The sequence below is a fragment of the Somniosus microcephalus genome, chromosome 3, assembly GCF_052327205.1.
Source record: "Somniosus microcephalus isolate GS21.2 chromosome 3, FLI_Smic_1.0, whole genome shotgun sequence".
NCBI lineage: Eukaryota > Metazoa > Chordata > Chondrichthyes > Squaliformes > Somniosidae > Somniosus > Somniosus microcephalus.
Genome location: NC_140989.1, coordinates 44,679,926 through 44,703,802, shown reverse-complemented (window position 1 = coordinate 44,703,802; position 23,877 = coordinate 44,679,926). Strand labels below are relative to the sequence as shown.

The 23,877-nt window shown below is 48.1% G+C and overlaps 1 protein-coding gene across 2 annotated transcripts in view; it reads left to right on the top strand.

Moving 5' to 3' along the window:
• Window positions 1-23,877, top strand: part of LOC147121012 (regulator of G protein signaling 7) — a 611,953-nt gene that overhangs the window by 392,077 nt on the left and 195,999 nt on the right. For both annotated transcript variants that reach the window (XM_085980288.1, XM_085980298.1), the window contains exon 4: window positions 16,401-16,451. In XM_085980288.1, the coding sequence (XP_085836414.1) occupies window positions 16,401-16,451 (51 nt within the window). The remainder of the gene's footprint in view (window positions 1-16,400; window positions 16,452-23,877) is intronic.

Sequence of the window (23,877 nt, the reverse complement as noted above, 5' to 3'; positions counted from 1 at the left end):
CTCCGTACGGCCGAACGGCTGAACCTCACTTACAATAAGGAGAAATGTGTGTTTAACACCTCGCGTCTCGCCATCCTCGGCTGCGTAGTAGAGAACGGGGTCATCGGCCCCGACCCCGAAAGAATGCGCCCCCTCATGGAGCTACCCCTCCCCCACTGTCCAAAGGCGCTGAAGAGAACCCTGGGGCTCTTCGCCTACTATGCCCAATGGGTGCCGAATTATGCGGACAAAGCCAGGCCCCTCAAGAAGTCCAACTCCTTCCCCCTGACGGCAGAAGCGTGCGCAGCCTTCTCCCTCATAAAGGGAGACATTGCTAAGGCCACGATGCACGCGGTGGATGAGTCTATCCCTTTCCAAGTGGAGAGCGATGCATCCGACTTCGCCCTAGCAGCAACCCTTAACCAGGCGGGGAGACCTGTGGCCTTCTTCTCAAGGACCCTCCAGGGCCCTGAGATCCGACACTCTTCGGTCGAGAAGGAGGCCCAGGCGATCGTGGAGGCAGTACGACGCTGGAGGCATTACCTGGCAGGCAAACGATTTACCCTCCTCACCGACCAGCGTTCGGTCGCTTTTATGTTTAATAACAAGCTGAGGGGCAAAATCAAGAACGACAAGATCTTGAGGTGGAGAATCGAGCTCTCCACCTATGATTATGATATCTTGTACCGGCCTGGTAAACTGAACGAACCCCCAGATGCTCTATCACGAAGTACATGCGCCAACGCGCAAATTGATAGACTGCAGACCCTCCACAATGACCTCTGCCACCCCAGGGTCACCAGACTTTACCACTTCATTAAGGCCCGCAACCTGCCCTACTCCATCGAGGAGGTCAGGACCATGACCAGGAACTGCCAAACCTGCGCCGAATGCAAACCGCATTTCTTTAGGCCGGACAGAGCAAGCCTGATCAAGGCCACCCGCCCCTTCGAGCGCTTGAGCATCGATTTTAAGGGGCCCCTCCCGTCCTCTGACCGTAATGTGTACTTCCTCAACATCATTGATGAGTACTCCCATTTCCCCTTTGCCTTCCCCTGCCCAGACATGACCAGTACCACGGTCATCAAATGCCTGAACGACCTCTTCGCCTTGTTCGGGTTCCCGAACTATATACATAGCGACCGGGGCTCATCCTTCATGAGCGAGGAACTTCGCCAGTTCCTACTAGCGAGAGGCATTGCTGCAAGCAGGACCACCAGCTACAACCCCCGAGGGAACTGCCAGGTGGAAAGAGAGAACACGACTGTCTGGAAGGCCGTTCTCTTAGCCTTGAAGTCTAAGGGCCTGCCAACCTCTCGCTGGCAGGAAGTCCTCCCGGCAGCGCTGCATTCCATCCGGTCACTGCTTTGCACGGCCATTAACGCCACCCCCCATGAACGAATGTTTGTTTTCCCCAGGAAGTCGACTACGGGAACCTCGCTACCAACATGGCTGACTTCTCCGGGGCCCGTCTTGCTGCGAAAGCACGGGAGGGCCCATAAAACGGACCCCCTGGTCGAGAGGGTGGACCTCCTGCACGCCAACCCCCAATACGCCTATGTGGCATACCCAGACGGGCGGGAGGACACAGTCTCCTTACGAGACCTTGCACCCTCGGGCACCCCTGAGACACCACCGTTACCCCCCACCAACCCCCCAAATCCACCCCAGGTAGACGGCATGCCGGAACCCCACGAGCCTTCGCCGACCACGCAGACACCAGCATTAACATCGGATACTGCATCACCGCCGCCGCTGCTGCGCCGATCAGAGAGACTTACGAGGCCTCCGGACAGACTGACATACCCGAACTGGTAGTACACTTCACCCCGCCGGACTCAAATCTAAACAAGGGGTGAATGTGGTAAACCACTTTTATCGTTCACTATCGTTACACTATGGTTATCACTGTTTATATCGTTACACTATGGTTATCACTGTTTACACTGTTGTATCACTACACAAGGTCACCTCTTGTCACGCTGTTATACCTGGGCTGACCACAGCTGACTCCGCCCATGGCTCCGCCTGCTTGCCCAGGTATAAAGGTGGTCGACTGGCTGGTATTCCTCCTTGTTGGACCCGATCACCCACGAGGGTGGGCTCTGTTATTTAGCCAATAAAAACCTATAGTTACTATCTTAACTCGTCGCTTTTCATTGGATGAATTGATAGGTATATCACCGGGACGATGCGCATGGCAATGATGTCATGATCTCTGGGCGAAGGAGATCCAGGCGCAATGCTGTAGTGCCGCCGCAAAACTCCCAGTGAATATCGCGGGAGTCGAGTCAACGCCGGGGGCGATAATGGGAGGCGCAAAGGCACCCTATTTCTCACCCCTAATTTTTTACCAGCAGGGAGTGTGCATATGCAGGAGTGTGTATAATTTGCAAGGCAGCAGACAGGCTCATTGATAGTATCAGCTTGCTTGGAGGAGGGAAGGAGGTTGAAGCATGTATTTTAAGGACAGAAGAGGAAACAAGGAAATGCAAATCCATGCTGGCTTCATAACTGAATAAATAATTGAGATCATTGGAACTGATTCAGCAGGTACATGTTATTATTCTTGGTTCAGGTGCAACCACCCAACATGCCATGTTTATTGGCATCGTCAGACTTTTTGTTGATATCACATTGCTGAATTTGAAGGCTTTCTTAATGTGGTTAAAATGTGCCACTGAATTACTGCTAGCACTGCTTTCGGATTCCAGACCATCGCCATCACCCCATCGAAACTATGCAGCTGAGCCGAGGACAGACGTGACTTTGATGTGAGACGATACTATATGTGGCTGACCTGACTAAAATTCTCACACCCAGGATTGCCCAATGTTGACAGGTGTGAGTGTGTTGGCCGGCAAAGTTCAAGATGAAGAGGGAAAAGGATACTAGTAAAGTCTGTATATGGTATCCTTTGTTATACAGTACTGAGAAATCTAGATGAAGGACCAGGGCCGTAGCGTATTATAACACCAAGATAGGAAAGAAATTGCATTTATCAAAATCGATTGATAAATGGTGGTTACACAATGTCAGGCTTGGGTTTTGAAAGCCTGTGGATTTAAGTTGTTGTAACTGTACAAACTGCTGAAGGCTTTGGCATGCTAACAAATCTTGTTTTGTGATGAAACTACAGGAAACGAAGTATTGACTGATTGTTTCTTTGCATCATGTAATTTTACAGCCTTGATATTGAGGCAGTGCTTATCATTTAGGACCAATTAAAAGAAGGGAGTTACAAAGAGACTGAGAATATATGACAAAAAAATAAAATGTAAACCAGAAAGAAAAAGCAAAGCAAAATAAGAGAGGTGAAATATTTCAGGCCAATATTGTCACATTTCCAGTGATCAGCTATTATTTAAAATGCACATTTGTACTTCTCATTGTATTCCTGCTGCAGTAACGTGGGTGGTTATTGGAATTCACATATCATCTTCAAAGCTGCATAGTAATTTCTAATGCTAGGAAATGTAAACTTTTGGAAGAATATGTATAAGTATGAAGCCGCAGTTTTGATGAATGTTCACGCTCTGGCATCCCTAGACAGAAAATAACGTGCATGGAGAATGAGAGAGACCTGGAGTCCTGATTGACAATAAATTGAAGCTATTGCAACAATGCTCACTGGCAATGAGTAAAGCAAATCAGATGTTGGAATGTATTAAAAGGTCAATATTGAGCCAAAACTGCCACTTTATAAATCATTGGTGTGGCTGCACTTAGAATACTGTACTGGTCGCCGCAGTACGAAAAGGATATTGCAGCTACTGAAAGGATATAGAAGAGAGCAACCAGAATGATTATGGGGATGGGGGGATTGGATTATGAGGACTGATTATGTAAATTGGGGATGTCTATCTGGGAAAGAGAAGGTCAAGAGGTGATATGATTGCTGTTTTTAGGATTCTGAAGTAACTAGATAATGTAGACCATGACGAGCTGCTCCACCTTGTCCAGAACAGTAGAAGCAGAGGACACGGCCTGTGCTTGAAGTGAGGTTAAATTCAAAACCAATCTGCGAAAACATTGGCCCCGATTTTAAAAGGGGTATGGTAATGGTGCGCGCAAACCCCAAAGCGGGCACGGAACCCAGGGGGTCCGGGGACATGGAGGTCCTCCTAAGACCAGCATGCATAAAATTATCAGAATCTGGTGGCCGGAGGCCGCAGCAGGAGACCCATGGGAACAGTACCCGGCAGACAGCTGAGGCGGTCGGGGAGTGTGGTGTAGATGCGATTGAGGATCAGGGGGATGCAGATATGAGCGGGAGTGCAAAGGTTCCTCTCCAAATCACCCGCCATCCAGACTTGGGCATACTGTACATTGCTTCATTGTAACTAAGTCAGAATGCTGGAATTCCCTATCTTACTGTGGGAGCACCAGCACCAAAATGACTGCAGTGGTTCAAAGCCTTAACATTGGTGTGGCCCTAAAAAGGACAAACAGCCTGCTCCCACATTTGCATATTTGATCTCTAGTTTATTAGTAGATCATATATGGGAGTTACACAGCAAATGTTGATCTTCTGTGAACCTTGAACTTCTGTCAGTCAAGGTCCAAAAAGTTGTATACCACTGACTAGTTGGCTGCCTTTGTTGGATAAGTTTTTGAATGAATTCCCTGGTTAGAGTGGAAATGTCAAACTTGGCCATACATTGGTATTCAGAAGGTAATTAACACTCACCATTTTGTTTAAAGAATTCAACACTGTCAATACTTGAAGATGAAACAGCAACGCAATCAATATGGACTAGATTTTCTTAAAGGCCAGTAATCCTCTAAGATTACTGATAAGATTGATAAGATTTCATGCTTGTTCACAAGGGGCATAAACAATGCTGTCTGGAATAGTGGTGTTTGTTACAGACTGGGATTTTAAATCAGAACAGTCAATTCTTTGTTGCATAAAGCAACCACAATCAATAATTTGAATGTATAAAGTTAGAAATATAAAAGTAGCAGAATTCACAGAAAACAAAATCCAAATAAGTTCTCAAACATAAAAATTTGCGCACAGCAAGCTCCCACAAACAGCAATATAGAAACATAGAAGATAGGAGCAGGAGTAGGCCATTCGGCCCCTCGAGCCTGTTCCGCCATTTAATGAGATCATGGCTAATCATCCAAATTCAGTACCCTGTCCCTGCTTTCTCCCCATATCCCTTGATCCCTTTAGCCTCAAGAAATATATCCAACTCCTTCTTGAATATATTTAATGAATTGTCCTCGACTGCCCTGTGTGGCAGAGAATTCCACAGGTTCACCACTCTCTGGGTGAAGAAATTCCTTCTCATCTCAGTCCTAAATGGATTACCCCTTATCCTTAGACTGTGACTCCTGGTTCTAGACTCCACTGCCATCGGGAACATCCTTCCTGCATCTAGTCTGTCTAGTCCTCTGAGAGCTTTATAAGTTTCAATGAGATCCCCTCTCATTCTTCTAAACTCTAGCGAATATAAGCCTAATTGACCCAATCTCTCCTCATACGTCATTCCTGCCATCCCAGGTATCAGTCTGGTGAATCTTCGCTGCACTCTCTCCATGGCAAGTGTGGTAAACCACTGTTACCGTTCACAACCGTTCACTATTGTTACACTGTTGTTATCACTGTTTACACTGTTGTTATCACTACACAAGGTTACCTCTTGCCACGCACGCTGTTATACCTAGGCATACCTCAGCTGACTCCGCCCATGGCTCCGCCTGCTTGCCCAGGTATAAAGGTGACCGCTTGGCTAGTATTCTTCCTTGTTGGAACCGATCACCCACGAGGGTGGGCTCTGTTATTTAGCCAATAAAAACCTATAGTTACTACCTTAACTCGTCGCTTTTCATGGACTGAATTGATAGGTATATCAATTTTATTGGCTAAATTTTGAAATGTATGGACCGGAGCAACCAAACGACCAGCCAAACGGTCAGCTACAACAGCCCCAGCCAAACGGCCAGCTACAACAGCCCCAGCAGCCGACCTGGCTGCGAGCCCTCCGACCGCCGTACCTGGATCTAAACCCACAGGCAGCGAATTCAGCCCTCGACTTCGAACACTGGCTGAGCTGTTTCGAATCCTACCTGGGAGCCTCCGGCGTGCCTCCGGAATCCAAACTAAGAGTCCTGACCGCCCAGGTGAGCCCTAAAGTATTTGCACTCATCCGGGACCTTGCTACATACGAGGACGCCCTCAACCTGCTAAAAGAGCAGTACCGGAGCCCAGTAAATTCAATGTATGCCAGACATCTCCTAAGACCCCGCTCGCAACAGCCAGGAGAGTCTGTAGATGAATTTTTACAGGCGCTACAAACACTCGGCAGGGACTGTGACTTTAAAGCTGTAACGGCTGCAGAACATACTGAAGGAAATATCCGCGATGCCTTCGTGAAAGGCCTTCGGTCCGACTACTCACGGCAAAGACTGCTCGAATCAAAGGACCTCGAATTGAAAACAGCTGCAGCCCTCGCTCGCTCCCTGGAAGTGGCCCATCGGGACCTCGAGGCGTACTCCAGGTACAGTGCTGCGCGACCCTGGGACTCGGGCCCGACTCCGGCCGCAATACCCCTCGCACCGCCGCCCCTGGGACCTACTACGGCATCGGTGTCCCGGAATCGATCGGGACCGCCACCCCCGGGACCTGTTGCGGCAGCGGACCTCCGCGATCGGGCCGCCAGCTGCTTCTTCTGTGGCCAGGCGAGACATCAAAGGGCGCGCTGCCCTGCAAGGAATGCGACCTGCTCCGGCTGCAAAAAGAAAGGCCACTTCGTAAACGCCTGCAGGGGGAAAGCCACAGACGCCAGCAGTGCCTCATGTGAGTTGTGGGGGCGGCCATCTTCTCCGCCATTTTGTCCAACTTCGTGGGGATCCGCGTCATGGGCGCCGCCATTTTGTTCGCCGCACTCGGCCGCCGTTTTGTCTCCAGACCCGACCACTGCCTCACCTGCAGACTACAGCAGCTCACTCAGCCATACACTGGCCTCCGTCACGCTTGACCAAGCTCTCCCGCATCATCTGTCCAAGTCCATGATGGACATCGAAGTAAACGGCCATGCCACGACCTGCCTGTTCGACAGCGGAAGCACGGAGAGTTTTATTCACCCAGACACGGTGAGCTGCTACTCCCTCACTGTCCGGCCAACGCGCCATCGGATCTCGATGGCGGCGAAGTCCCACTCAACAGACATCAGCGGCTACTGTGTGGTGACCCTGTTGGTTAGGGGCACGGAATATAAAAACTTTAAACTTCTCGTCCTGCCCCAGCTCTGCGCTGCCGTCCTACTAGGGCTGGATTTCCAAAGCCACCTTCAAAGTGTCACTTTGGCTTACGGTGGATCCCTCCCCCCACTCACAGTCTGCAATCAGCAAAATTTAAACCGCCCGCCGCGTACCACCTGCGGCCTCTCCACCCTCAAAGTCCCGCCCCCCTCCTTGTTCGCTAACCTCACCCGTGACTGTAAACCCGTCGCTACCAAGAGCAGGCGGTACAGCGCCGGGGACAGAGCTTTTATTAGCTCTGAGGTGCAGCGACTCCTGAAGGAGGGCATCATCGAGGGGAGCACCAGCCCCTGGCGTGCCCAGGTCGTAGTCGTTAAGACCGGCGATAAACACCGCCTGGTCATCGACTACAGCCAAACCATAAACCGGTACACTCAGCTGGACGCATACCCCCTTCCCCACATATCTGATACGGTCAACCAGATTGCACAGTACCGGGTATTCTCCACCATCGACCTCAAGTCGGCCTATCACCAACTCCCTATCCGCCCTGAGGACCGCCAGTATACCACCTTCGAGGCGAATGGCCGCCTCTACCACTTCCTTAGGGTTCCCTTCGGCGTCGCCAACGGGGTTTCGGTCTTCCAAAGGGAGATGGACCGGATGGTTGACCAGAATGCGCTGCAGGCCACGTTCCCTTATCTAGATAACGTCACCATCTGCGGCCGCGACCAGCAGGACCACGATGTTAATCTGGAGAAATTCCTCCGTACGGCCCAACGGCTGAACCTCACTTACAATAAGGAGAAATGTGTGTTTAACACCTCGCGCCTTGCCATCCTCAGCTGCGTAGTAGAGAACGGAGTCATCGGCCCCGACCCCGAAAGAATGCGCCCCCTCATGGAGCTTCCCCTCCCCCACTGTCCAAAGGCGCTGAAGAGAACCCTGGGGCTCTTCGCTTACTATGCCCAATGGGTGCCCAATTATGCGGACAAAGCCAGACCCCTCATGAAGTCCACCTCCTTCCCCCTGACAGCAGAAGCAGGCGCAGCCTTCTCCCTCATAAAAGGAGACATTGCGAAGGCCACAATGCACGCAGTGGATGAGTCCATCCCTTTCCAAGTGGAAAGCGATGCATCCGACTTCGCCCTAGCTGCAACCCTTAACCAGGCGGGGAGACCTGTGGCCTTTTCAAGGACCCTCCAGGGCCCTGAGATCCGACACTCTTCGGTCAAGAAGGAGGCCCAGGCGATTGTGGAGGCGGTACGACGCTGGAGGCATTACCTGGCAGGCAAACGATTTACCCTCCTCACCGACCAGCGTTCGGTTGCTTTTATGTTTAATAGCAAAGTGAAGGGCAAAATCAAGAACGACAAGATCTTGAGGTGGAGAATTGAGCTCTCCACCTACGATTACGATATCTTGTACCGGCCTGGTAAACTCAACGATCCCCCAGATGCTCTATCACGAAGTACATGCGCCAACGCGCAAGTTGATAGACTGCGGACCCTCCACAACGACCTCTGCCACCCTGGGGTCACCAGACTTTACTACTTCATTAAGGCCCGCAACCTGCCCTACTCCATCGAGGAAGTCAGAACCATGACCAGGAACTGCCAAGCCTGTGCCGAATGCAAACCGCATTTCTATAGGCCGGACAGAGCAAGCCTGATCAAGGCCACCCACCCCTTCGAGCGCTTGAGCATCGATTTTAAGGGGCCCCTCCCGTCCTCTGACCGTAATATGTACTTCCTCAACATTATTGACGAGTACTCCCGTTTCCCCTTTGCCATCCCCTGCCCAGACATGACCAGTACCACGGTCATCAAATGCCTGAACGACCTCTTCGCCTTGTTCGGGTTCCCGAACTATATACATAGCGACCGGGGCGCATCCTTCATGAGCGAGGAACTTCGCCAGTTCCTGCTCGCGAGAGGTATTGCTGCGAGCAGGACCACCAGTTACAACCCCCGGGGGAATGGCCAGGTGGAAAGAGAAAACGCGACAGTTTGGAAGGCCGTCCTCTTAGCCCTAAAGTCTAAGGGCCTCCCAACCTCTCGCTGGCAGGAAGTCCTCCCGGCAGTGCTCCACTCCATCCGGTCACTGCTTTGCACTGCCATTAACGCCACCCCCCATGAACGAATGTTTGTTTCCCCCAGGAAGTCGACTACGGGAACCTCGCTACCAACATGGCTGACTTCTCTGGGGCCCATCCTGCTGCGGAAGCACGTGAGGACCTATAAAACGGACCCCCTGGTCGAGAGGGTGGACCTCCTGCACGCCAACCCCCAGTACGCCTATGTGGCATACCCAGACGGGCGGGAGGACACTGTCTCCTTGCGAGACCTCGCACCCTCGGGCACCCCTGAGATACCACCGTTACCCCCCACCACTCCCCCAAATCCAGCTCCTGTAGACGGCATGCCGGAACCCCAGGAGCCTTCGTCGACCACGCGGACACCAGCATTAACATCGGATACTGCACCACCGCCGCCTCTGCTGCGCCGATCAGAAAGGCTTACGAGGCCTCCTGAGAGACTGACATGCACGAACTGGTAGTACACTTCACCCCGCCGGACTCAATTTTAAACAAGGGGTGAATGTGGTAAACCACTGTTACCGTTCACAACCGTTCACTATTGTTACACTGTTGTTATCACTGTTTACACTGTTGTTATCACTACACAAGGTTACCTCTTGCTACGCACGCTGTTATACCTAGGCATACCTCAGCTGACTCCACCCATGGCTCCGCCTGCTTGCCCAGGTATAAAGGTGACCGCTTGGCTAGTATTCTTCCTTGTTGGAACCGATCACCCACGAGGGTGGGCTCTGTTATTTAGCCAATAAAAACCTATAGTTACTACCTTAACTCGTCGCTTTTCATGGACTGAATTGATAGGTATATCAGCAAGAATATCCTTCCTCAGATAAGGTGACCAAAACTGCACACAATACTCAAGGTGTGGTCTCACCAAGGCCCTGTACAACTGCAGGAAGAAATCCTTGCTCCTGTACTTGAATCCTCTCGCTATGAAGGCCAACATACCATTTGCCTTCTTAACCGCCTGCTGCACCTGCATGCTTACCTTCAGCGACTGGTGCACAAGGACACCCAGGTCTGGTTGCACTTCCCCTTTTCCCAATCTATTGCCGTTCAGATAATAATCTGTCTTCCTGTTTTTGCCACCGAAGTGGATAACCTCGCATTTATTCACATTATACTGCATTTGCCATGCTTCTGCCCAATCACCCAACCTGTCCATATCATACTGGAGTTTCTCTGCATCCTCCTCACAGCACACACGCCCACCCAGCTTTGTGTTGTCTGCAAACTTGGAGATATTACATCTAGTTCTCACGTCTAGATCATTAATATATATTGTGAATAGCTGGGGTCCTAGCACCGATCCCTGTGGCACCCCACTAGTCACTGCCTGCAACTCGGAAAAAGACCCGTTTATTCCAACTCTTTGCTTCCTGTCTGCCAACCAGTTCTCTATCCAAGACAGTACCTTACACCCAATCCCATGTGCTTTAACTTTGTACGCTAATCTCTTATGCGGGACCTTATCGAAAGCCTTCTGAAAGTCCAAATACACCAAATCCACTGGTTCTCCCTTTTCTATTCCACCAGTTACATCCTCAAAAAATTCCAGTAGTTTATCAAGCATGATTTACCTTTTGTAAATCCATGTTGACTTTGTCTGATCCTGTCACTATAGCTCTGCCGCTCTTTTTCCTCCCGTCCTGTGCAGCAGGACCACCCATGGTGCCAGGAAGTTGGCTGCTGCTGCCTTCCCCCGATAAGCCATCTCCCTCAACAATATCCAAAGTGGTATATCTGTTTGAGAGGGGGATGGCCACAGGGGACCCCTGCACTACCTGCCTGTGCCTACTACTCTGCTTGGCGGTCACCCATTTCCTTCCTGCCTGTGCAGCCTTTACCTGCGGTGTGACCAACTCATTAAACGTGCTATCCACGATGCCCTCAGCATCGCGAATGCTCCAGTATGTATCCATTCGCAGCTCCAGCGCCGCAATGCGGTCTGCCAGTAGCTGCAGCTGGATACACTGCCCGCACACATGGTCGTCAGGGACACAGGAAGTGTCCCTGATTTCCCACATAGCGGGGCAGCACGGTGGCATAGGGGGCAGCACGGTGGCATAGTGGTTAGCACTGTTGCCTCACAGCGCCAGGGACCCGGGTTCGAATCCGGCCTCGAGTGACTGTCTGTGTGGAGTTTGCACATTCTCCCCGTGTTTGCGTGAGTTTCCTCCGGGTGCTCCGGTTTCCTCCCACAGTCCAAAGATGTGCGGGTTAGGTTGATTGGCCATGATAAATTGACCCTTAGTGTTAGGGGGATTAAAATACGTGGGGTTACGGGGATAGGGTGGGATATGTGTTGGTATAGGGGTTACGGGGATCGGGTGGGATATGTGTCGGTGCAGGCTCGATGGGCCGAAATGGCCTCTATCTGCACTGTGGGGTTTCTGTGATTCTGTGTGAGTCTGTGATAGTGCAGGAGGAGCATGCCACGGGGCCGAGCTGTGCTGTCATGATTTATCCTTTAATTAATTCAAATTAAATTAAATCAAATTAGTACCACCAATTACACTACAATTAAATGATGCACTCAAGGGCCCTTGTTTACTAGCACTCCCTGCTACACAACAGGGACCTTACAAACTATAACCACAAAAATTATGACCTTCTGAACTTTATAAACTATTAACCTTAACTTTTAAACTATAGAGTATTATAAATACTCACCTGCCGTACTCACCCAACAGCTGCTGCCTCTTGCCCGCGTCACTTTTTGAATCATGACGTGGCTCTAGAACGCCGCCGCCGGTCTGTGAGATTGGTAAGCCTCTGAAAAAAGCCCGCGAAAGTGAGTTTAAATACTCACCGGCTTCTCCCGACAATATGATAATGACCAGATAATCTGATTTTTTTTTAAATTCATTTTATGGGATCAGGGCGTCGCTGGCAGGGCCAGCATTTATTGCCCATCCCTAGTTGCCCTTGAGAAGGTGGTGGTGAGCCACGTTCTTGAACTGCTGCAGTCCGTGTGGTGAAGGTACTCCCACAGTGCTGTTAGGTAGAGAGTTCCAGGACTTTGACCCAGCGACGATGAAGGATCGGCGATATACTTCCAAGTCAGGATGGTGTGTGACTTGGAGGGAACTTGGAGGTGGTGGTGTTCCCATGCGCCTGCTGCCCTTGTCGTTCTAGGTGGATGAGATCGTGGGTTTGGGAGGTGCTGCCGAAGAAGCCTTGGCGAGTTGCTGCAGCGCATCTTGTAGATGGTACACACTGCAGCCACGGTACGCCGGTGGTGGAGGGAGTGAATGTTTAAGGTGGTGGATGGGGTGCCAATCAAGCGGGCTGCTTTGTCCTGGATGGTGTCGAGCTTCTTGAGTGTTGTTGGAGCTGCACTCATCCAGGCAAGTGGAGAGTATTCCATCACACTCCTTACTTGTGCCTTGTAGATGGTGGAAAGGCTTTGGGCAGTCAGGAGGCGAGACACTCGCCTCAGAATACCTAGCCTCTGACCTGCTCTTGTTGCCACAGTATTTATGTGGCTGGTCCAGTTAAGTTTCTGGTTAATGGTGATCCCCAGGATGTTGATAGTAGGACACTTGGCGATGGTAATGCCATTGAATGTCAAGGGGAGGTGATTAGACTCTTGCTTGTCGGAGATAGTCATTGCCTGGCACTTCTGTGGCGCGAATGTTACCTGCCACTTATCATCCCAAGCCTGAACGTCATCCAGGTCTTGTTGCATGCGGGCATGGACTGCTTCATTATCTGTGGAGCTGCGAATGGCGCTGAACACTGCAGTCATCAGTGAACATCCCCATTTCTGACATTATGTTGGAGGGAAGGTCATTAATGAAGCAGCTGAAGATGGTTTGGCCTGGGACACTGCCCTGAGGAACTCCTGCAGCGATGTCCTGGGGCTGTGATGATTGACCTTCAACCACCACAACCATCTTCCTTTGTGCTAGGTATGACTCCAACCAGTGAAGCATTTTCCCCCTGATTCCCATTGACTTCAGTTTTACTAGGGCTCCTTGATGCCAGGCTCGGTCAAATGCTGCCTTGATGTAAAGGGCAGTCACTCTCACTTCACCTCTGGAATTCAGCTCCTTTGTCCATGTTTGGACCAAGGATGCAATAAGGTCGGGAGCTGAGTGGTCTTGGCGGAACCCAAACTGGGCATCAGTGAGCAGGTGCTGCTTGATAGCACTGTCGATGACACCTTCCATCACTTTGCTGATGATTGAGAGTAGACTGATGGGGCGGTAATTGGTCGGGTTGGATTTGTCCTGCTTTTTGTGGACAGGACATACCTGGGCAGTTTTCCACATTGACGGATAGATGCCAGTGTTGTAGCTGTACTGGAACAGCTTGGCTAGAGGCGCGGCTGGTTCTGGAGCACAAGTCTTCAGCACGATAGCCAGGATGTTGTCGGGGCCCATAGCCTTTGCTGTATCCAGTGCACTCAGCCGTTTCTTGATATCACGTGGAGTGAATCGAATTGGCTGAAGAATGGCTTCTGTGATGGTAGGGACCTCGGGAGTACGCCGATATGGATCATTCACTCGGCACTTCTGGCTGAAGTTGGTTGCAAATGCTTCAGCCTTGTCCTTTGCACTCACATGCTGGGCTCCACCATCATTGAGGATGGGGATACTCTTGGAGCCTCCTCCTCCCGTTGGTCCACCACCATTCACGACTGGATGTGACAGGACTGCAGAGCTTTGATCTGATCTGTTGATTGTGGGATCGCTTAGCTCTGCCTACAGCATGCTGCTTCCTCTGTTTAGCATGCACGTAGTCCTGTGTTGCAGCTTCCCCAGGTTGGCACCTCATTTTTAGGCACACATGGTGCTGCTCCTGGTATGCTCTTCTACACTCATTGTTGAACCAGGGTTGATCCCCTGGCTTGTTGGTAATGGTAGAGTGAGGGATATGCTGGGCCATGAGGTTACAGATTGTGGTGGAATACAATTCTGCTGCTGCTGATGGCCCACAGCGCCTCATGGATGCCCAGTTTTGAGCTGCTAGATCTCTTCTTAATCTATCCCATTTAGCACGGTGGTAGTGCCACACAACATGATGGAGGGTGTTCTCAGTGTGAAGATGGGACTTAGTGATGTTAATTGAAGGATAAGTATTAGCCAGGAGAACTCACCTGCTCTTCTTTGAAATAGTACCATAGGATCTTTTAAGTCCACCTGAGGGGGCCTCGGTTTAACATCCCATCCGAAAGTTGGCACCTCCCTCAGTACAGCACTGCCATTTTCATCGCGTTACCACCCAGTTCTCACCCGATTGGGGGGGGGGGTGAAAATCGGCCCTACAGCTTTGATGTCCTTTCTATAATGGGGTGCTACAAAACAGCACTTAATACTCTAATTGTGGCCAAACCATTGCCTTGTACAAGTTTATCATTATTTGTACCCCTATTTATAAATTCCTAAATGCTATTGACTTCATAACTTTTTGCTGCTAAAAATGTTTCAATTCATTTTGTATTGCTGCAGTATATTTGGAATCAGGCTCCCAGATTTTGCAAGGGCACATTGTGCAGGACATGTTAGATCCAGATAAACTATTACAGAGACTCAGTGTCCAGTTTTAATGCCCAATGCAGTTAGCTTGTTTAAATTCCTGCATCTCGACCATTTTAGCAGACTAGTATACTACTTCATCCAAAGCTAATCACCGCAACAGTGACAGAGTAGGGGTAAACCAATTTCCAGCTTTGACATTGCAGAGCTGCAAGTGATGGATATCTAATTAGCTCCTTAGCCTCTCTTGCAGAATAGATGCCTTTTTCCTTTGTCAGTGTGCACCTTGCCTACTGGTCTATTTAACACATTTTAGTTTCTTGACCTTTCTCCCTCAGTAAACAGACATTGATACCACTGCCATTTTTAAATGCTCTCTTACTTCCGGTCTTAACATTTGCTTTCTGTAGTATTTTACAATAGTCAAAGATGACACTTGCTGTATTTAATATGGAAACTTAAAAAAAAATCTTGCGGTTGTAGAAGTTGTGCTTCTGTTCCATAATGGTACTATAGGTAGCGGGATTAAGTGGTCATGAACTCCTGTATTATACTTAAACAACTTTAGTTATGTAAATGTTTTAAAGATGACAATTGCACCAATTAGTAGAGATCATCAGTGACAACTCTTTAGTGAATGTGAGAAAGCCACAGAATTCAAGGGCATCGCAGAAGCAAAGTAGTCATGTTATTTTACTTGCTCTAGACTGTTTCAACATAACTTCTGCTTTGTCTATTAGTACTGGAATTATCAGACAACTGATGTATTCGTAAAGCCAGAAGGCATCAAAATCTCTTCGCTGTTTAGTTTTTATTGCCAACTGATCCTGAGAAATTACAATCTTCCTGGGCTGCGTTTTCACCTGACGCTCCATAACGATCAAACAGACTCTAAATTTGAAAGCTATTCAGACATTAGAAGTAGCTTTAATACGGTGGAAATAAATGAACCTAATCTGGAAAAAACAAATATTTAAAACACAATTTAAAAATTTTAAAAAGGAATCATGTTACTTCTGATCACCCTAGTCCTTTACTCTCTCCTTCCCTTCTTGACTTGTGGACAACCATGTTAGTGAGGTCCAACAGCAAACCCACTTGGAGGTCCTCTGAGCTGCTTGCGCCCTGCATCAGGCGACTGAAAATAAAAGTCTTGCATCTCGCGTGAGGCGACTGAAAATAAAAGTCTTGCATCTCGCGTGAGGCGACTGAAAATAAAAGTCTTGCATCTCGCGTGAGGCGACTGAAAATAAAAGTCTTGCATCGCGCGTGTGCCTCACACTTCTGAAATCATGCTTCAAAATATCAAAAGCAGGAAAGACAGGCAGTCATTTCATGATGGTTTCTTCTAACCTGAAATTGAGCATTTACAATCTGTACACTATCCTCACCAACAGCAATTAATCTTTAGCTGATCTGAGGCAATTAAACTTGGTGATCTTAAAGAAACAGGCTAACCTAAGCACAGTTGCAGCTTAGCGGTGAAATAACACCTTGTGTTACATGGTATAACGCTTCTGGCACTATAATCATAGAACTTAATGTGAGCAATGAGATGCGAGGTCCACGAGTATTATTAAATTGGTTGATATTAATTCAAGCATTCTTTTCTGGTCTTTTTGCAGGTGCAGATATTGTCCAGTGGCTATTGAAGAATCTGAACATTGAAGACCAAGGTACAATTACTGAGATTCAAACTGGTAAATCCATGCACAATCTGATTAAGTAAAAAAAAACATTTATTTTACAAAAGGATGAAGTAACTAAAATAATTTGAAGTCGGATGTTTTTTTACATACCTCTAAACAACGCAATTTAATTAAATAAAATTTCACCGAGCTATGTCAGCCACAGCTGGAGCCCCAAACCACAGGCATGGACAACACTGCCTGTGGCTGTCAAGGTCACCGTGGCCTGTAAATTTTACATTATGGGTCGTTGCAGGCTGTTTGCAGTTGATATTTGTGACATCCCACAGTTTGCTGTGCAGCACTGTATCAGGGAGCTGACCAAAGCTCTCTACGCCAAGAGGAACACATGCATCACTTTCCCCATCGACAGAGCAAAATAGGATGAGAGAGCACTAGGCTTCATCCGCACTGCATGGTCCAAGGTGCCATAGGTTGCTCCCACATTGCCTTGCCTGCTCCTGAGCCTGGCATCTTTGTCATAAGAGAGGGATACCACTCCCAGAATGTCCAGTTGGTTTGCAACCACAGGCAGCGCATCATGCAGGTCTGTGCCTGGTTTCCTGGCAGCAGACATGATTCATTCATCCTGCGCCAGTCATCGGTGCTGCCTTTATTTCAATGAGGCCGTTAGGTCACAGGCTGCCTAATTAGGGATATCCTCTGCGGACATGGCTCATGACTCCTGTCAGGAAACTGGGCAGATACTCGGAACATGCCTACAATGAGAAACATTCCGCCAATAGAAATAATGTTTAGCAGGCCATTGGCGTACTCAAAGCATTGCCTCTGCTTCCTGGACTGTTCGAGAGGAGCTCTGCAGTATCCTGATTGGTTATTTACTGCATGATCCATAACTTTGCTACACTAACTTTGCCCCATTGCTACTCCACCACTGCAGCAGCAGGAAGTGGAGGAGGAGGAGGAGGAGGAGCAGGAGCAACATTGGCCACCAGTGCCCCTCCCTTCGAGAGCTCTCAGACAGTAACTGATCCAAGAGCACTTCACCTGGACCATCTCCTTACTTTAATACGCGAACAGTCCCACCATCCTTATAACTGCCGTCCTCACAACCACCATCGGATTGCCTTCCTGCAGTCCAGCTTCATGGGTATTCCCCTCAATTGACTGTAAATATTAATACCACCAAATCCAGAAGCAAAAACTCCAACAAATCAATTTGTATTTGTATAACAGTTAATTGCTGAATTAAGAATCACCCTGTGAAAACCCTTGTTGCCCGTCTTCTGTGCCCATTTATCTAGCTTAGTGCTCCTACAAAGTGTTTCTCCAGTGCCAACAGCTTGGGAGGTGGAAGACTACTGAGCTTCCAATGAGGACACTTCAGATGGCCTTGTTGAGTGACCTCGAACAGCTATGTAATGATCAGTAACATGTCATTCTAGAATGGTAAACTAGGTGGAGCTGTATGTTTAGTAGGGGGCTACCCATAAGGCAGTAGTCAAGATGGATGCCTGTACACTACTCCACATGGCTGAATAAATGACTAGCTCAAGTTAGCTGTTCATAATGAAAACGTCTATTTATTTATGAACATAACATGGTACCAGGATTGGTAATATCTGCTGAATATTGTGAAACGCGACATGGAGAATTTGAAGCCACCAGAGGGTTTGAAACTCACGGGGAATGTCGACTGCAATTGGCGGACTTTCAAACGACAATTCGAACTCTATATTGCTGCCATCGGGTTCGGTACGAAGCCAGACGCAAGGAAAATAGCGTTACTGCTCACGGTTGCAGGCCCGCAGGCGATAGAGGTATTTAATACATTTGTATTTGATCAAGAGGAGGACAGAGAAAAAATGGACGATGTGCTAAAGAAGTTTGATACACATTGTTCTCCCAAAAAGAACGAGACCTATGAGAGGTACGTGTTCCGTTCACGGACACAGCAGCAAAATGAGACTTTTGATAGCTTTGTGACCGATCTGAAACTGAAAGCACAGACATGTAATTTCTCTGAACTAAAATCATCCATGATTCGTGACCAGATCGTGTTTGGTATTCATGATAAAAAGGTCAGGGAACGTTTGTTGAGAGAAACCGAACTAACATTGGAGAATGCTGTGAAAATATGCCATGCCAGTGAGCTAGCTCAACAGCATGCAAAGACTTTCAGTGAAATTAGTAATGATGCGACTGTAATGAGTGACTGTGTTGCTGTTGGTGCTGTGTCCTACAAAGGGAAGAAACGTGGGCAGAACAGAAATGCAAAGCAATCGGAGGATGGAATTTTTAATTGTAAACGCTGTGGTTACCAGCACCAGCCAAGACAATGCCCAGCGTTTGGAAAAATGTGCACAGAATGTAATGGAAAGAATCACTTTGCCAAACAATGCTTTTCAAAAGTAAAAACAAAGAAAGGGCAAAAAGTCAATGTGATTGAGGACACTGATTTAAGTGAGACATTTTTTGTAGGAATGGTGTCGTGACAATATCGAAAAGGATACAGAAAATGTGCAGCCCTCAGGAATGGACAATGCTGAACATAAAGTTAATGCAGTAAAAGAGGACAAATGGGTAATGCCACTGCAGGTAAATGGAGCATTAGTTACATTGAAACTAGACACTGGGGCAAAAGCAAACTTAATCAGTATGAGTGACATTAAAAATATGAAAGAAAAGCCCAAAATACAGAAAAAGTCAGTACTACTGAAGAACTATAATGGACAGAAAATAGATAGCTTAGGTGTATGCAGACTTAAAGTGACAGTCAAAGGCAAAGTGCATCATCTCATGTTTTCTGTTGTGGCTGAAGGACTTGATTCACTACTGGGTGACAAAGCTTGTGAGGACTTAGAACTGGTCAAGAGAGTCTACCGTATAAACTGTGCCATAAGCAGACCAGATGACTCGGTGGATTCTGTAGTGAGTAATTTCCAGGATGTGTTCAAAGGATTTGGAGTTCTACCATTCACTTACAAGATCCAGCTAAAGGAGGATGCTCAACCAGTGGTACATGCTCCACGGAGAGTTCCAGCACCCCTGCGTGACCGGCTCAAGAAAGAACTGGACAGAATGACCACACTAGGAGTCACCAGGAAAGTCGAAGAGCCAACAGACTGGGTTAACTCCATGGTATGTGCAAAGAAAAAGAACAATGATCTAAGAGTATGCATGGATCCAAAGGACTTAAATGCAAACATAAAACGTGAACACTACCAGATTCCCAAGCGAGAAGCAATCACCAGTGAAATGTCAGGTGCCAGATACTTCACAAAGCTCGATGCCTCACAAGGATTTTGGCAACTAAAACTGGATGAGGAGAGCACCAAATACTGTACCTTCAACACACCATTTGGCAGGTATTGTTTCCTCAGAATGCCTTTCGGGATAATATCTGCATCTGAAATCTTTCATAAAGCGATGGAACACATAATTGAAGGTCTGGAAGGAGTTTGGGTCTAAGTTGATGACATCATCATCTGGGACTCCACACTGAAAGAACAGAATGAGAGACTGACTAAAGTGCTACAGAGCATACGCCGGAATGGACTGAAGCTCAACAAAGCCAAGTGTCAGTTTGACGTCCAGGAAGTCACTTTCCCAGGAGATAATCTATCTGGTAAAGGAATAGAGCCAGATATGGAAAAAGTAAACGCCATACTCAAAATGCCCCGACCCACTGACAAAAAAGGAGTGCTACGCATCATGGGGATGATAAACATCATTGGAAAGTTCATTCCTAACTTGTCAGCCAAGACAGCCTGTCTGCGAGACCTGCTACATAAAACAAATGAGTTCGCATGGACAGAAAGACATGAACAAGAGTGGATGAACCTCAAAACAGTGCTGACAACCACACCTGTACTCACCTTCTTTGACCCAACAAAGAGAATCAAAGTGTCAACGGATGCATCAAAAGATGGCCTAGACGCGGTCTTGCTACAAGCAGAGGGTGAAGATTGGAAGCCTGTTGCCGATGCCTCCAGGTCTATGACTGATACTGAGTGTCGATACGCCCAGATTGAAAAGGAATGTCTAGGCTTGGTAGTTGGACTAGAAAAGTTCCTTGGCTACATATATGGACTTCCCACCTTCACAGTTGAGACAGACCACTGCCCACTGGTTGCCATCATAAAAAAAAATCTGAATGAGATGTCTCCAAGGATTCAATGACTCATGATGAAGCTGCAAAGATATGACTTTGAACTGATCTACACACCAGGCAAACACATAGGCCTAGAAATTTGGTTGAGACGCCAAAGTTGCGCCAAGTTCGCCTGGGCACTGTTTTTTGCGCAGCGTTCGGAGTAATACCGATCGCCAGAAATTCAGTTTCAGCGCCCCTAGAGGGAGACGGGGCGAGGCTTGAGGCGCTCCACGTCCCTCTTAGGGCGTTGAAACTGAATATCGCAGCGCAACGTGCCGCAGCGCCACACGCTGCGGCACGGCGCGCTGCAGGCCTTCCTCCCATTGTTAAGGGCGAGGGGCCTGCAACAGCGCGATCCCCGATCGCGAGTGCCGGCAAAAGAGCCCGGCACCGAGGAGAAGTGCCGGGCTCTCGGGGAAACAGCCGGCAATGCCGCAGGGGGGGGGGATCAGGAGGCCGGGGACGGAGGTGCTGGCAGGCGGCCGCCGAAAAAAGCGGCCGCTGCGCACCTCCACCTTAACTTGCGCCACTGCCGGCACAGCAAGGCCCCGTGAACCGGGCGCGGGTAGCGAACGGCGCTACAGCGGTGTTCGCTACCAAATATCGCGATCGGGGCGCTAATGAGGTGCTGCGCATACCGATGACATCATCGGTGGCAGCGCAGCGCAACAGGCTACCGCCACCATTAGCGCCCCCGCTGAATATCGCGGGAGGCGCGGCCAGTGGCGCTACAGCCACTGACTGCCCTCTTTAGGCGCTAACAGGTGGCGCTACATACCCAATTTCTCCCCCATAGTGTTAGCAGATGCACTATCCCGAGCACCCACAATGAGTCATGTGAGCTCTACTGAGGAAGACGTGGATGTTCATGTGAGTATGGTCACTGCTGCGCTGCCCGTGTCAGACACAAAATCAAAGCAAATAGCAGAAGAAACAGTAAAAGATACAGTGTTACAAACAGTAATAGAGAACATTCATCATGGTTGGCCAAAAGGTTCCTGTCCAAAGTACTATCACATCAGGTCAGAGTTGAGTGTCGCAAGTGGACTATTACTAAAACAGAACAGAATAGTCATTCCACAGGCTCTACGTAAAGACATGCTCAAAAGGATTCATGAAGGACACCTCGGAATTGAAAAATGCAAAAGGAAAGCAGTGCTGTGGGGGAGGGTTTAAACTAAAATGGCAGGAGGTTGGGAACCTGAGCAGGGAGACAGAGGAAAGGGAAACAAGGATAAAAGCAAAAGATAGGAAGGAGAAAAACAAAAGTGGCAGTCAGAGAAATCAACGGTTTAAATCAAACATGGCCACAGTAAATAATAATTCTAATAGGTCTAAGAGCGTTAAAAAAACAAGCCTGAAGGCTTTGTGTCTTAATGCAAGGAGCATTTGTAATAAGGTGGATGAATTGGCTGCGCAAATAGAAGTAAACAAATACGATTTGGTTGGGATTACGGAAACGTGGCTTAAGGAAGGCCAGGACTGGGAACTCAACATCCAGGGGTATTCGATATTCAGGAAAGATAGGCAAAAAGGAAAGGGAGGTGGGGTAGCATGACTGGTTAAAGAAGGGATTAACACAATTGTAATGAAGGATATTAGCTCTGATGAGGTGGAATCTGGATGGGTAGAATTGAGAAATACTAAGGGGAAAAAAACGTTAGTGGGAGTGGTTTATAGACCTCCAAACAGTAAGGCGGAGGTTGGGGATGGCATTAAAAGGGAAATTAAAGAAGCGTGCAATAAGGGCACAGCAGTCATCATGGGTGACTTTAATCTACATATAGATTGGGCCAACCAAATGAGTAACAATACTGTGGAGGAGGAATTCCTGGAGTGTTTACGGGATGGTTTCCTGGACCAATATGTCGAGGAACCAACCAGAGATCAGGCCATCTTAGACTGGGTATTATGTAACGAGAAAGGATTAATTAGCAATCTTGTTGTACGAGGCCCCTTGGGTCGGAGCGATCATAATATGATCGAATTCTTCATTAAGATGGAGAATGAAGTAGTTGACTCGGAGACTAGGGTCCTCAATTTAAATTAAGGAAACTACGATGGTCTGAGGAGCGAGTTGGGTAGGATTGATTGGGGAATGGCACTCAAAGGGTTGACGGTGGATAGGCAATGGCAAACATTCAAAGACCGAATGGATGAACTACAGAATTTGTTCATCCCAGTTTGGCATAAAAATAAAACAAAAAAGGTGACCCAACCGTGGCTAACAAGGGAAATTAGGGATAGCATAAGGTCCAAGGAGAGGGCATATAAATTGGCCAGAAAAAGCAATAATCCTGAGGATTGGGAGCAGTTTAGGATTCAACAAAGGAGGACAAAGGGATTAATTAAGAAAGGGAAAATAGAATATGAGAGTAAGCTTTCAGGGAACATAAAAACTGACTGTAAAAGCTTTTATAGATATGTGAAGAGAAAAAGATTGGTGAAGTCAAGCGTAGGTCCCTTGCAGTCAGAATCGGGGGAATTTAAAATGGGGAACAAAGAAATGGCAGACCAACTAAATACATATTTTGGTTCTGTCTTCATAAAGGAGGACACAAATAACCTCCCAGAGATGTCGGGGAACATAGGGTCTGAAGAAAGGGTGGAACTGAAAGAAATCAGTATTTGTAGGGAAATGGTGTTAGGAAAATTGATGGGACTCAAGGCCGATAAATCCCCAGGGCCTGATAATCTACATCCCAGGGTACTTAAGGAAGTGGTCCTAGAAATAGTAGATGCATTGCTGGTCATCTTCCAGAACTCGATGGACTCTGGAACGGTACCCATGGATTGGCGGGTAGCTAATGTTACCCCACTATTCAAAAAAGGTGGTAGAGAAAAGGCGGGGAATTATAGACCGGTAAGCTTGACATCGGTAGTGGGGAAAATGCTAGAGTCCATTATAAAAGATGTAATAGCAGAGCACTTGGAAAGCAGTGACAGGATCGGACAAAGTCAACATGGATTTACAAAAGGTAAATCATGCTTGACTAATCTAGTGGAATTTTTTGAGGATGTAACTGGTAAAATAGATAAGGGAAAACCAGTGGATGTGGTGTATTTGGACTTTCAGAAGGCTTTCGATAAGGTCCCGCATAAGAGATAAGCGTGCAAAATTAAGGCACATGGGATTGGGGGCAAGGTATTGACTTGGATAGAGAACTGGTTGACGGACAGAAAGCAAAGAGTTGGAATAAACGGGTCGTTTTCCGAGTGGCAGGCAGTGACTAGTGGGGTACCGCAAGGATCGGTCCTATGACCCCAGCTGTTCACAATATATATTAATGATCTGGA